We start from the raw sequence: 15,026 nt of genomic DNA, 5'->3' as shown, positions 1-15,026 counted from the left end.
TTGTTCATGTATTTTTATTTAAATATGATATATTTTAGTTTAGAACTCATGGAATTTACTCACAGACAGTGCAATTCAGTTTTGCATAGTTATGTTCCTGTATTCACCTCTGTGTGTAACGAAACTTCTAGAATGGGTTGAACAAATTCTCTATCGTTTACATTTCTGGTGATATTCATGCAGTATATTTTTCGAATGTCTTAATCCTTGGAAAGAGGTCACATAATATTTTTTTGATGTGGATAGCGATAAAGTAGTGTATAACAGCCTTTCTCCTAACGCATATCCTGCCAATGACCAAGATACCATAAGTGGTGAATTTTAATAATAAACTGGCCAACACCATGTGGATGATTGTTAAAGTGTAAGGTCAGAGTAATGCAATGAGTACCAACATGAATATACGGTTAATATCGATGTTGCTCCAAATATAATGCAATATATAGCAAAATTTGTATTCATTATCGATGTATAAACGTCCACAGCAAGGTCAACATAATTCCTCCACCAACCAACCAACCAACCAGCCAAGCTCTATTTTATACCATATTTTAGTACTGACCACTCAGATCACTTATACTGACTAAAATAAACCCACCTTGTGAAAAATATACTTTAAAATATTCGGCCAAGCTGCTTCAAAGTTTGTAGCGAGTCATTGTGGCCCGGAACACAATAGTTTTGTTTTTTATTAATACATAATATCAACCCCGTCATTGATATGCTACCTGTTATGTCACATAATAAGTTATTTACTAAATAGATTATTCATATAATTGATGTTGTCATGGCAACCTGATACAAATTTCTATTGCCTCCTACAGTGTTCTATTACCTATTCATCAGTTTCTAAAAATTCCACCCAGACACAGTACGGTTCTAGAACATTCTCAATCACACGGAAGTGGTAAACAAGTCGTATGCGACAATGAGTAATGTGATATTTACACTTCTTTTTCGGACAACTAAAGCTGCATCCATGAGAGCTTTTAAGTTCCAAATTCTACATAGATACTTACCTGTTAATGCAAAATTATTTGAATGGAGCCTTGTAAATTCTCCTTTGTGTTCACTCTGCCAATTGTATAATGAAATAATTGAACATATTTTAATTGACGTTCACCATGTTCATAGATTTTGGAATGCATTGCAGGCAGAGTGTAGTAATATTCAACAAATAGTGTATAATAAAGTAAATATAATTTTAGTTTTTTTTTAACTGAGGAAAAACTGATTTTAAACCACTCTATTTTAATGCTCAAAAAGTATATTCATAACTGTAGAGGATATGCTACAGACCCTTCTGTAAATGCATTTAAATCACTAGTCCGTGAAAACAGAAACATAGAGTTTGAAATAGTCCTATATAAAGGAATGGAACAATATCACTATCGTAAATGGGAGATCTTAAATGATAGGTTGGCTAAATACAAGTAAAGTAATTTTCTTTTTTATTTTGTTTCACAACCGTATACCAGTCAAGGTTTTGTCTTTGTCTGCTCTGTTTCTTTTTCTTTATTGCGAAAAAACAAAAACAAATTGTAAAAGGGCGACAGTCGTCGTGCCATGCATGCATGAGATATATGGGTCTCATATAAACTAAGATGGCGACTTTGACTGTTGCGCAAATCAAAGAGTACAAACTGAGACATTTACAAGTTTTAATTAGGTAATTTTGAGGTGATTGGAAGGTATTAAAGGAGTCACCGGCGGTAATCAGTGCAAGTCGCGCCCAGATCAAACCTCATACATGTGATTTCCATTTGAAAAGCGCATTGAATTGTGGGAAAATCAAATGTTTATCAACACAAATGTGGCACATGCGCAGCGCGACGACCACCGCGCTTTAATATATAAAAAATAGCAATACCATTTTATCGATTATTATAAATAAACCATTCCTAAATTAATATTTTATTTAAATTTACTATACATTGGAGAATGCGACCAGTTGCGATAGAGTTCACACTATTCATCTATAATACACTAGGCAGCTATGTACCTCGCCTAACAAACAGTTGACAAGTATATTTTGTTACAATGCTCAACCAGTGAAAGGAAAACAGATTCTTACGTCCGTCATTGGCAATAACAATATTCGAGAAGTCTTCCACTTATAGTATACAATTAATAAAATAAAAACTACTTGAATTTAAAATTAGTTTTCTATATCCGATTGTGATATTTGCATCCTATAATATTACTTATTACTTTTTATATTTTTAGTTTTTATATTTCAACTATACAGATGAAAAATTAGCGCCTCGGTTACGTGCTTGACTATGGCAAATATCATAGGGTAATGTAAGATTGACATAGTCTATAATACAATTAATTATGTGTGCATAACATTAAGAACAATTCAGTCAATTGACAGTTATACTAAAATAGAATAACTTGTATGAATGTGTAAGCAAAAGGTATCGTCTCCCTCAATGAGTGCAGATAAATGAGAAGACATATGTATACAGTACAACTGTAAATACCTCACATAAAACAAAAACGAAAATGGTAGTTGGCTATCAATGATTGACAAAACTTTAAACAGACATTTCACAATTGTTGTATGAAAATGAACTAAGAAATAAAACAGCCTTTTTAGACAATTACAATGAATGAACGGAACGTTCATATATGTACATGTTTACTGCGATCACGTTTTGGGTATAATGAGCCTAACTAACTATATATTTACAAACATATAAATTGTGAGACATTCTCTCAAGAATTAATAATTGTGCATGTAATGCATCTTTTTACACACACGTTATGTATTAATTAAACTCAGATCATATGGCTTAACTTTCCTTTTTAAGTGAGCGGGCCTTCATCCAATCAGCATAGACTACATTGTCAACATATGGCACTGTAAAGAAAGAACGCGATGATTAAAGATAAAAAATCGCATTTTCGCAAAAGATTAGTATTTCAATTATAGTTTCTTCAAAACGTGTTTCATTTTGTGCTTGTCGCAAGTTTTATCTCAATATATAATACCAATTAATAAGTCAATAAAGCAAGCGCGAAACAGTTGGTAAATTCAGTAAAAACAGAACTTGTTGATTGCAGTCACCAGTTATTTCTCGAGATACAATACAAAATGTCCTGTAAAATAGTCGATAGTCAATATTGATTTAAAAAGTAGAAACATAATTTAGTATCTTTTTTAAAATATTATTATTTTTTCATAATAAACAATAAAAGTTCTATCCCAGAATGTACTATATATATGTACAGTAACGTGCTTAGTGAAGACATATATTTATGCGTTAATATAAATAATATGTTATACATACCTTTGACATATGTATCTTTTCACATAGTAACAAATGTCATCATCCCATCTATAGCCATACGTATGCCTAACATATTTAAATAAACTGATAGTTTTAGTACATACTCAAGGCATAGTATTTTTTAAACATTCCAAGATAAATTCATTTAATCAATTATTTGTTTAGCTCTCAATCTGTCAATCCTCGTCGTGTCCGGGCAGGATGAGTTTTCCCGTGTTGACGCAAATTAAGTCGAACATAATTGACTGGAAACAGCATCACATCCACGATCTTTGCTCAATAACAAATTTACAAACAAACTTCATAGACAAACAAACTACAATACATGTTTACCTAAAAATGTACGTGTAGATATACTGATATACAGCCAGCAAGCAATATATAAAGAGCTAAGTCACGCTTGCACTCTAATGGTCAATTGATAACTCTTTTCTATCATTGTTACGAAGGAGTTTGTTCTTAGCAAACTGCGATGTGGACCACGTGGCATGTTATATGCATAGATGTTTCATGTAATATATTTTTTACTCACCATAACTGTACACAGTCTTGATTATTTGTATTGTCCGGATTCCCCAACGACCAATACGTGTAAACAAATGGCTCTCCGTTTACCCATACAAAACTCCCTTCATTGGAAACATCATTCAAGCCAATCCAATAATCAGTGTATCCATCGTCCAAATTACTATTTTCGATGAATTCTATGACCTTTTCGTTGATATTTTCTGTGTGCAACGAAGCAAGTGCGCCTCCATTATTTTCACAGGATGTCTTAGCTTCGTCCCACGATAGTTTCCCAAGATATATCTGGTATCGAGTGCATCCAATATTAATAAAGGGACGATCTGAAAAAAAGTACGTCGTTGTATATAAATGTGTGTTTACACTTTCTTCTTTTAACTTCTGTCATCATGCAGTTGGACATATACAAGCGTGTATTTAATTTCTGTAATTATTCAAAATAACTCATATTTTCGATACGGAAGACTAAAATTTATGTTCGATAGTGAAAATATAATTATAAGTTACGAACAGGTTTAAATCCTTAAATCACTGGGATAATTATACATTATATATAATACAGCATATTAGTAAATGATTATTGAAGTTTAACACATGGCATCATGTCTTTTGCAGTCACTGACATACTTGTCATAAGATTTTCCTAAAATCATTAAATTCACATATATTACATAGAACGCGATTCTAATTACGACACATTTTAGAATCTATTTTTATATCAATTCAATATCTCTGTCATTGAAATCTACAGTAAAAGCATTATAATGGTTACTATCTACTAAATTGAAAGCATCATTTTCTCGAATATTAGGATACGGGAGCACAGTTTATTGCAAAATGAATAATTCTGTGCATTTTCATCTGTGACCGGACTATGACGTAACGCATAATTACGTTATCATAATTATGCAAATACGCGATTAACTAGCAACATTACTGAAAAGCAATCTTTTCTTTGAAATGATGTTACTGCTTACACTAATTATGACGTCATCAATGTCAATAACACTTACCTGGATCAAATGTACTATAGACACTTGTGGTTGCTGCTAACGTAGTTGTCGGGGTATATGTAGTCAGAAATTCTGAGGAAACCACTGCAAGAAAAATAAAAAAATAAATAGTTTATATTTTTTGAACTATAAACTTTAAGTTCTTGAAGATTTGCATATAATAGTGTTGTGTGTTTATTAATGGCTGTGACATATCCCGCCATATTCAGTTACAACTTTGAAAAGTTGTAACTGAAAACTCTTCTTATATGTTGGTAAAGCAGGAGAGCCGTCACCTGCGCACGCGCGGGAATTGAGTCCCAACGCATGCCAAAACGCGATGGCTTATGGGTAGACGCTTGTTGTAAACAACGACACGCTATGGCCATCTGACGCATGTGCAGGTGATGACCACCAAACATTAAATTGAATTAAATTACAATCGTCAACCTTTGTTTATATTTCTATAAAATCGTATTAAAATATTCCAGTTATTTTTCTTTTTATGTTTATAGACCACCTGAGTTTGGATAACTCATATGTAACGCAATATAACATTAAAAATATTGTTTTATTTGAAACCATATTTCACATGCCGGTTCAAACATAAATAGCCTTAAACAATACATTTTGCTATTGCAAAAACACGTGATTATTGAGGTCATAATTACTTCAGATTATAGATGTGTTATTATCGATTTCTAACGATAAATATTTATTTGCAAGTACTTTACGAAGTTAAACTCAGTGTCTTCTTCCTGGGTTGTCGAGCGACGCGAAATGGTTCATTCCCTTATTTCAGTAGCTAAGTATGATGTCTATATTTCCACTTTTGTGAATCATAAAATAGGCGAGAATTGTCTTTGGTTACAAGGTTTATATTAGTTCTAGTTGCTGGTAGCATTGTGTAGTCCAAAATAAATAAATTAAAATCTACGTGTTCACTTTTTTATTACAGTAGTTCTGTCTTATTACTGGTAGTATTGTTTTGTTGTTGGTGGTGTAGCGTAGTTCAAAATAAATAAATGCGAACCCTCGTATTCAACTTCTTAACTCTGGTAGTATTGTGTAGTCAAAAATAAATAAATTCAATCCCTCGTGTTCACTTTGTTATTGCTGGTAGTATTGTGTAGTCAAAAATAAATAAATTCAATCCCTCGTGTTCACTTTGTTATTGCTGGTAGTATTGTGTAGTCAAAAATAAATAAATTCAATCCCTCGTGTTCACTTTGTTATTGCTGGTAGTATTGTGTAGTCAAAAATAAATAAATTCAATCCCTCGTGTTCACTTTGCTATTACAGGTAGTATTGTGTAGTTCAAAATGCGAAACCTCGTGTTCACGGTCTTATTAAAATGAATGGAAATCACTCATTGTTTGCTCAATGAACAGAATCGTGTCATTAATGATGTCTAGCTTACACGGAATGTTTGACAAGACTTTTTAGTCGGGTATTGAGACCTCGAAACACAATGCTACAATCTCAAACGGTATGTAATATCTCAAACACTAATTTTCGTGTTATTTGGCCCTTTTTTAAAAAAAAGAAATGAACAGTTATTTTATTAAAGAATCTGGTAATAGTTGAAAATCGATACCTGGTTCTGATGTTGTAGTGATCAGAGTTGTTGGTTCATATTCAGTTGTATCAGCTAGTGTAGTCATTATTCGTGTACTGGTTTCTGCGTGAAGACCATACTGCCATTTTTATACAGTAAATAGTATTAGGTTATCGTTGTTCTAAGTAACTATTCTAAATAGCTAGAGATTTCGAGCAATCACACACACTATAATGTTTGCGTTTCGCACATTGTGAAATTCTTTTGTTTTTATGCAGGAAAATACAACAGTATTTTTACCAAGTAAAACCATATTTATTAAAGTCATTGTTTATACATAGTTGTTGAACACACTAAATAGTTTGTAATTTCATTCAGCTTCTTTCAGTCACAATTAAGACAAGATAAATAGAAGACAGATAGAAGGCAAAACTATAGAGAATATAGCAAATTGTCTTTTTTCTGTAATATTCTTGTATAATCGTTAAATTATTTATGGGTTCATAGAAAATACATTTCGTTATGAATTATTCGTATTATATATTTCTCAATTATCTTGTCAAAATCAGTTTGTTTGTTTTTCAGGTTTGTCTCTCCCGAGAAAACGAAAGAATTTTACAATGCCGAAAACGGAAAGTCTTTATCGTTGTAATGCACAGTTTATATTGAAGATATTTGTTGGTATTGATTAAATACACGATAGTTTCTTTTAACAGGCTTACGTATTATTAACCTATAGCATTTATCTATTAACAATACCTGGTTTTGGGGTTGTAGTAAATAGTGTCGTTGCTTCATATTCGGTAGTAGCAGCCAGAGTAGTAGCAGAATGTGTGCTGATCACTGCGAAGAGAACATACTAACAATGCTTATTGTAAAACAGATTATTGGACATTGAATGTAATGTTTGATAATATTATTCATTCCACGATATCATCTCATAACTACGCATTAATTTGGTATACTATCTACCTAGTTTTGCTGTGAGAATATTCAGTGTTGATGGTTCCGACTCTGTTGTAGCAGCCAGTGTAGTCGTGATTCCTGTACTAGTGTCTGCAAAGTGAATAAACATACTATCTTTTCTTACGCTATATCATATTGTATAAACAAACATGTTGATTGTTCACATCTATTTCGCTATGATATTGTCTTATTTATTAACCAATATTATTTATAGACTACTCTTTACCTGGTTTAGGAGTGGTAGTAAAAGGTGTTGTTGGTTCAGATTCAGTGGTAGCAGACAATGTTGTCATAGTTTGTGTACTCGTGTCTGCAAGTAAACATGGTATAATGTCTTATTATATATTATATAATGTTGATATTATTTATTCTATGATATCATTTCATAACCGTCTTATTTATTAACCAATATTACATATAGATTACTAACTACCTGGTTTTGGTGTGGTAATAATTAGTGTTGTTGGTTCCGACTCTGTGGTAGCAGCCTGTGTAGTCATGGTCTGTGTACTGGTGTCTGCAAAATAAACAAACTAAAATTTAATATTGTATGACAGATTTTTTATCGAAAATATTGTTTGTTGATATTTTATAATCGTAATACATATTAATTAATACAATTTATAGAATACAAACTACCTTGTTTTGGTGTGGTAGCTATGATTGTTGTTGGCTTAGATTCAGTGGTAGCCGCCAGTGTAGTCACGATTCGTGTACTGGAGACTTAAATACAAAAAATGGCAATTAATATTAAATAGACGTAATTTTACTTTCGTAAATCTGTTGATGTACATGTAATTTGATAAAAGAGACAATTTATGTCCCAATATTACGATACATTAATTACTACCTAGTTCTGGCGTGATAGCACTGAGAGTTGTCGGTGGCGGTACAGACTCAGTTGTAGCAGGCATTGTGGTCACTAATCGTGTACTGATATCTAAAAGTAAAAAATACTAACTGGCAATCATTATGGTATGTTTGGCATATTATACATTACAGTTAATGTTTATATATATATATATTTACATTGTTTTCGATATAATATTTTAAATTATTTATTAACGATAGTATTCACAAATTACTGAATACCACAATTGTGTGTGGTAGTAATGATCGTTGCTATGGCAACACATAGTATAGTTGTGTTTGATTAGTATTATACCTAATCCCCGATACCCTATCCTTCCCACACGTGGATGTTGACTGCCAATTACATATGAACAATGTCTAACTGATTCAAACCCGAGTAGCCAAATACATTTTATTTTTTTAATACGTGTTCATTATGTTCTTGAATTACAATTATTAAGTACTTGAATTAAAATTGTATTTTGTTTTGATGTGTATTAATACTCTGATTTCATCAACATACCCTTGACGTAAATGGTCGCCGAGATATCGTCTCGTTGTGATCACGAATCTCGTTAGGTATTGTCTTCCGTTATTGCGCCCAATGTTTTATTCACCACGGTTACACAGAGGACAAAAACCATGGACGCAGTGGCAAAAAACAATAAAACACTATTTCGCGAATAAGTTTTATTGCCGATCATCAGCACTGTTTTATTAGGACATAGAATATGAAAGAGATCTGTTGTAAACTAAACAATATCAATACGATTATACACTAAATGCGTTGGACAAAAAACAACAGACACAACCAAATTGGGTTGGGTTTACATTACTCAGATACCTTTTGTAGTGGGTAGACGTCCTGTTGTTGATAAGAGCGTGGTAGATACATGTTGGCTCCTGGTTTCTGTAGGGGAAAGTAAATAAAAAATGATATGTGGTAGATAGTTTTCTTAGGGTTGTGTAAAAAAAAGCTTCTAGTTAGTAATTAGTACAAACGACGCCCAGGACAAAACTTGTACTCGTGATTTCATTAGAAAAGCGCATTGGATTATGGGAAAATCATTGTTCATCAACACAAATTACGCACATGCGCGGCACGACGAATATCGCTCTTTAATCTAATCCTCTAATACCACTATAGTATGTCATAGAGTTAGCGTGGAAACAAAACTGATTTGAATGAACGAACAAGCAATCGTGTTTTTTTCCGTTCTGCATTGTATTTTAATTTATATTGTAAACAAGCTTAGTCAATATGTGGATCCACCAATGTCCTATCTTCATGTGAACCATCTTCACACTATAGCTCATATTAGGGAACTTCACACGTCGGTCGATACTCCCACGCTGTAGTGACTTCGTGCATATTTTGCAGTATCCTCGTAATAACCTCATATTATTTCCCGTTATCACTGTTCCAATTCCACGTCGAATTATAGTCGTTTTTCAATGAAACGTCACCATATTTTTAGTAATTATCTCTCGAATCACACAACTGATTTTACAAACCACACTGGAAAACATAGTATCAAAAATTATGTGGCCTGTACATCGTTATATAATCTCTATAGACCCGCGTTTATATCGAACGTTATTTCGAGACGTCATCGTTGGAGTGGTAGGCGTTGTAGAAATGTACGCGCGCGTCTGCTCACTGTGGCGAGACGCTTTCAGAGATTGCTACTTTGAAATCTCATGCGCTGCTTGTATATATACTCGTGATATTGCATATAACTACATCAACATAGTCTACATTTACAGCATACACATCTCATAGAAATAACTACGTACCCGTGGATATAGTCGTCGTTAACTCCGTCGTCTGTTTGGCAGTTGGTGTTGATACATGCGGCGAAGTTATGTCTGTAAAAGTAAATAATCTTTTTAAAAGCAACATATTTTTCCGATCAACACATACATTTTATGTATACCTACATATTTGTTCGCAAATTTGCTTAGTTACAATCCATAGTCTTAAGGTTCTAAGAAAATGTTGGGAGTGGTTCGAAAAGCCAGTAACAAAAATAAAACGGTAAACATAGCAGAAATTATGAACTCACCATTCAATGATGTAGTATTGAAAAGTGTTGTCAATTCAGTCTGAGTAACCGAAAAAGATATATTTGGAAGTAAAGTAGTCATGTCTAGAGAAAAAAATAAACATTTAATAACCATCAACATTTGACGTTGAATGTATATTTCAGTCCGTACCTTTAAATAGCGCCTTGAGCGACGAAGCCTCTTCAAAGCAAATTAATCGTTTTGATCTGCAGTCGTTCATCATTAACGAGTATATTTAATATATGTTAAACGACTACACATATACCTACAGTGACTTCCAGTGGCCGACGTCACTGAATTCCTTCGACCACTAGAGGGCGAAATTTAAGGACATTATTCTATGTAGTTACATTTTGTTTAATTTAATTTAATCAACATTGCTTGTATAAGAGGACGTAAAAGAGCTTTCATTGTAGCTTTAGGTCATTAACATCTAAAAGAAATGAATTGATATATTTAAATATTAATATCACTAATTAAGTATAAAATAATACTATTCACCATTTTTTTGCATTATTAATAAATGACCGTATTTTTACTCGTCCCAACAGTCGATATACTTTTTATTTACTGTCAACTATATCAACATTAAAGACGTTTTTCATTTCACATTCAAACAGTTTCTTGTTGTTGTTTTTTTTTTCTAACTTGTGATACCAATGATCTAGTGTGGAATGAGGTGTCGCCTTTGAAACGCTATTTCCTGCATTTTGATCGAGGGGCCAATTTTGCTGACACAGAAGTTTTCGACTTGGAGGGGTGACGCCCCTACCACTTTTTTTAGCGAGGGGCGCCGTCACACATATACGCACGAATCTCGTTAAACGTTGATAAACTATTTAGATTATTCCGATACCACATATTTCCTGATTCCCTTACATTGGGAGAGTACTGCGTTATGCGTAGAATCAGTCGTATAGGCAGGGAAACCAAGTATCGCAATGGCGTAAACACATGAACAGTAAATAATAAGAGTATCTCAAAGCTATACTTCCCTTTGTGAATCGGATTTTCGTCTCCGAACTGTAAAAAACTAATTCAAGTTTTTAATCAAATCATTTTATTTTCGTGGCAAACCGACGATTTGTCCACGCTCATAAGACAATTTCTGCTTATAACTTTCCCTGGAGTGATTCGGAACACGACACGATCTAAATCCTAATATCCTAATATGAACATTATTTTGTGTTTAGTGGGAGTTCGGAGAGGAAACAGCCATCAACCTTTTACAAGGAAAATGTGAAATCTCGTCGGATTTGTTACGTTCTTACATGTAATATTAGATTTTGAGGACTGCTGAGTCTAATAAAGTACACCAAATGAACCGAAATGCATGCGTTAAAGATACACCTAAGCAGAAATTGGTTTGCCAGTACTTGAGCTATTTTAACCGACTTGATATTAGCTGTTTAGCACTTGAGCTAACTTATAAACCAATTTGCATATCCACGCAATACGCGAGATTTTGAAGTGGGTGGATATCACCTATTATGTACCCAGGCAGTAGCTACGCATCCGTCTCTTGCAATATATGTGATGATTATTCTGATGGTCAATCAAAATGTGGCGAACTAACAAAGCAGGCTGCTATGAACACGCATTTGTACTTTATACTTGAACATCAAGTCCATAGATCACTTAGAGGTGACACAATTCGCTATTGCTATTATAATGTCAACGGATGTTTTCATGATTGGTTTAAATTCAGTGTTACTCATCACCACGTAATTTAATTTCCTATTGCAACGTTAGAGGGCGGCGTTTACGTTAGTGTCTTCTAGAGTGTATCGCAGTATTTGCTTAGAAGTGGATACACAGTTAGAGTTGGAGCCCCTGATGGCGTCGGTCGTTGCCCAGCTTGTAAACCATACAGACATCGCCGTTTTTTCATAGGTAATTATGGCGTTGAGATAGAACAATCATGTTTTGAGTAGATATTGGAAGAACCATTTCATAATTTCAACTCTAGAGGGAAACTTAAGAGGGCGGCGTTTATGGCAGATTCAGTATGTATCGTCGTATTTGCTTAGAAGTGGATACACAGTTAAAGTTAGAGCCGCTGATGACTTCGGTCATTGCATGTAAATCTGTCGATAATTGCCGTTTTTTCATATGAAAGTATGGGGTTGAGAAAGAACTATCATGTTTTGTGTAGTTATTGGCGTGAACGAGCTGTCTTCAAGAAGGTACCTAGTAATGATAATGATGAACCAATTATAATCCCGTGAAACCGGGTTGACAAACATTTATTGTTACGATAATATCATAAAAATGAGTGCGCTACTAATTCGCTCACTGTGCATGCATAACCTACTTGTAATGGTTTCATTAGTTCCAGTGTTTCTGGTGAGTAGTATAGCCGTGACTGTGGTGACAACAGCTACAACACCTAGCACGGTGACAGCGGCGATGGCAGTGGTAGTTCCGACAGTGGCTGCGGTAGTAGCAGTAACAGCGGTTGTGGCTGTGCTGCCAGCAGTTCCGGAGGTGCTTGTGCCGGTGGCTGCGGTGGATGAGTTGTTACAGCAACGCTAGATTGAATAAAGTGTGACTAATATCTATCATAGTTACTTATAGTTATCCTTCCACACTCACCATGTTAAAATTCCCGACTTATTTTACTGACTCTATAGTTTTCTTTTCATGTCGTTCACCCTTGTAACATGAATTATAAAAATAAATTACATTATTCTTTACTTTTTAATGTTTTGAATAGCATTTAAACTCAATCGAAACACTTACTAATTTCTTCAATTGCTTAATACAATCCCACCTGAAAGAAAAAGACACAAATCAACTTTAGTATTTGTCGATAAAAATGGAAAAAATACGTTTTATTTTGTAGTATGCATTTAAATACTTGGTTATGGTTGTATACACTATTGCGATAGACTGCATTATATGTAAAATGAAGTTTAGAAAGGCATTATGACAACACGAAATATAACACTATAATTCATGATAACACATGGGGATCGTCACTTGCGCATGAGTCAGACGGCCATAGCGCGTCGCTGTTTACAAACAAGCATCCAACCACCCACAAGTCTTTCTTCTTTTAGCATGTGCTGCTATTGTGGCGTTGTACTTCATTCCGACGCGTGCGCAGATGACGAACCCTCGCCGCTTTAAGTTCACAATAAAATAGCAATCATGGTAGATATAAGTATACGTACGCGTCATCTGCATTGTCCTGTACGATGTCAATTACATTATCGGCACCTCCCGGCTCGTCTGACATATTGGCGTGATTAGGAAAATGTACAACACACGGGTACACTTGTCTGATTATAGCTTTACCTCTAGTACTCTGTTTTGAAATACACAATAGTACAATGAAATATATTTTGCACAAGTATCGCATTATTTATGATATATTATGATATTATTGTGAGAAATATGCAGCGGGAGTATTTATTGACAAGTAGCAGACGTCGGTGCGTCCACGTACTGTATGAGTTCATATTTTATGGTATTGACGTGGTAAATGTCTTCCCAATCCAAGCATTTAGATTTTGAAAGTCAGAAAGACGTTGGACATTATAGGAAATTTCAAACATATCCACCATCTTAGAAATATTGCATGTTCTTTTCATATTTTTGGAATTCGCAATTCCTAATAAGGAAAAATGCAGATACTATCACTGAATAACTGCAATAAAACATTTGAAAATATGCATTTTTTGCTTGAATGAAGCAAGAGGAATACATTTAATGAGCCAAATAGAAAACGATTATCTCAAATATTTGTATTAAGATCATTTAGGCAAAAAATAAAATGTATTAACTTTTCACCTGACACAAGCAGAACACTTGTGGAGTGAATGCAGGTCAAAACATGAGGTCATATCATGTAAAACAATGTTATTTTAAACAACGAATTTTACATTTCGCACATCAAATTGCCATTATTACATGGTGGACACAAGATTGTAGTCTATGTGTGTACAAATATATGACATTTTATAATAAAAAACCATATATCAGTTTTGCTAATGTCATAAACTGAAATACTGTCCCATCAAATTATAATTGAATAAAGTAATTAAAACCAAAAAAATGCAAATTTGTACCACGAACAAATGAGAAAATTTCCATAATTTGAGCGTTCTTTTCATAGACATAATCATATGCTCGATGATACACACACACCTAAATGACCACGGTCTGTTTTATATCAGTTTTGCTGATGTCATAAACTGAAAAACAATCCCATCAAATTATAATTGAATAAAGCCGAAACAATGAAAGTTTGTACCACGAACAAATGAGAACATTTCTGTAATCTGAGCGTTTTTTTCATAGACATAATCATATGCTCCATGATACACACACACCTAAATGACCACGGTCTGTTTTATATCAGTTTTGCTGATGTCATAAACTGAAAAACAATCCCATCAAATTATAATTGAATAAAGCCGAAACAATGAAAGTTTGTACCACGAACAAATGAGAACATTTCTGTAATCTGAGCGTTTTTTTCATAGACATAATCATATGCTCCATGATACACACACACCTAAATGACCACGGTCTGTTTTATATCAGTTTTGCTGATGTCATAAACTGAAAAACAATCCCATCAAATTATAATTGAATAAAGCCGAAACAATGAAAGTTTGTACCACGAACAAATGAGAACATTTCTGTAATCTGAGCGTTTTTTTCATAGACATAATCATATGCTCCATGATACACACACACCTAAATGACCACGGTCTGTTTTATATCAGTTTTGCTGATGTCATAAACTGAAAAACAATCCCA

General features: G+C 33.7%; 1 protein-coding gene across 1 annotated transcript; it reads right to left on the bottom strand.

The window, feature by feature from the left end:
• Positions 1-429: 429 nt before the first annotated feature.
• LOC102809509 (uncharacterized) lies at positions 430-13,557 on the bottom strand. Its single transcript, XM_085494293.1, has 17 exons — positions 13,433-13,557; positions 12,999-13,029; positions 12,571-12,787; positions 10,256-10,339; positions 9,987-10,058; positions 9,034-9,099; positions 8,188-8,277; positions 7,977-8,060; positions 7,771-7,854; positions 7,564-7,647; positions 7,344-7,427; positions 7,131-7,214; positions 6,411-6,494; positions 4,835-4,918; positions 3,829-4,144; positions 3,297-3,362; positions 430-2,866 (listed from the first exon to the last, which is right to left on the bottom strand). Exons 1-17 carry the CDS (start codon positions 13,495-13,497, stop codon positions 2,854-2,856), a joined length of 1,608 nt encoding a protein of 535 aa, XP_085350419.1. The 5' UTR covers positions 13,498-13,557; the 3' UTR covers positions 430-2,853.
• Between the last annotated feature and the right edge of the window lie 1,469 nt (positions 13,558-15,026).

The sequence above is a fragment of the Saccoglossus kowalevskii genome, chromosome 20 (assembly GCF_978046115.1).
Source record: "Saccoglossus kowalevskii chromosome 20, keSacKowa6.1, whole genome shotgun sequence".
Lineage (NCBI taxonomy): Eukaryota > Metazoa > Hemichordata > Enteropneusta > Harrimaniidae > Saccoglossus > Saccoglossus kowalevskii.
Note: the sequence above shows the minus strand (reverse complement) of the source record. Positions and strands in the feature narration are given on the sequence as shown.

Bases quoted from the DNA above. Each gene is read 5' to 3' on its own strand.
- LOC102809509 (XM_085494293.1), bottom strand. From the start codon at position 13,497: ATGTCAGACGAGCCGGGAGGTGCCGATAATGTAATTGACATCGTACAG. The intron at 9,100-9,986 runs GTACGTAGTTAT...TTTCCCCTACAG, and splicing joins AACGACGACTATATCCACGG to AAACCAGGAGCCAACATGTA. The intron at 7,855-7,976 runs GTAGTTTGTATT...TTTATTTTGCAG, and splicing joins AGCTACCACACCAAAACAAG to ACACCAGTACACAGACCATG.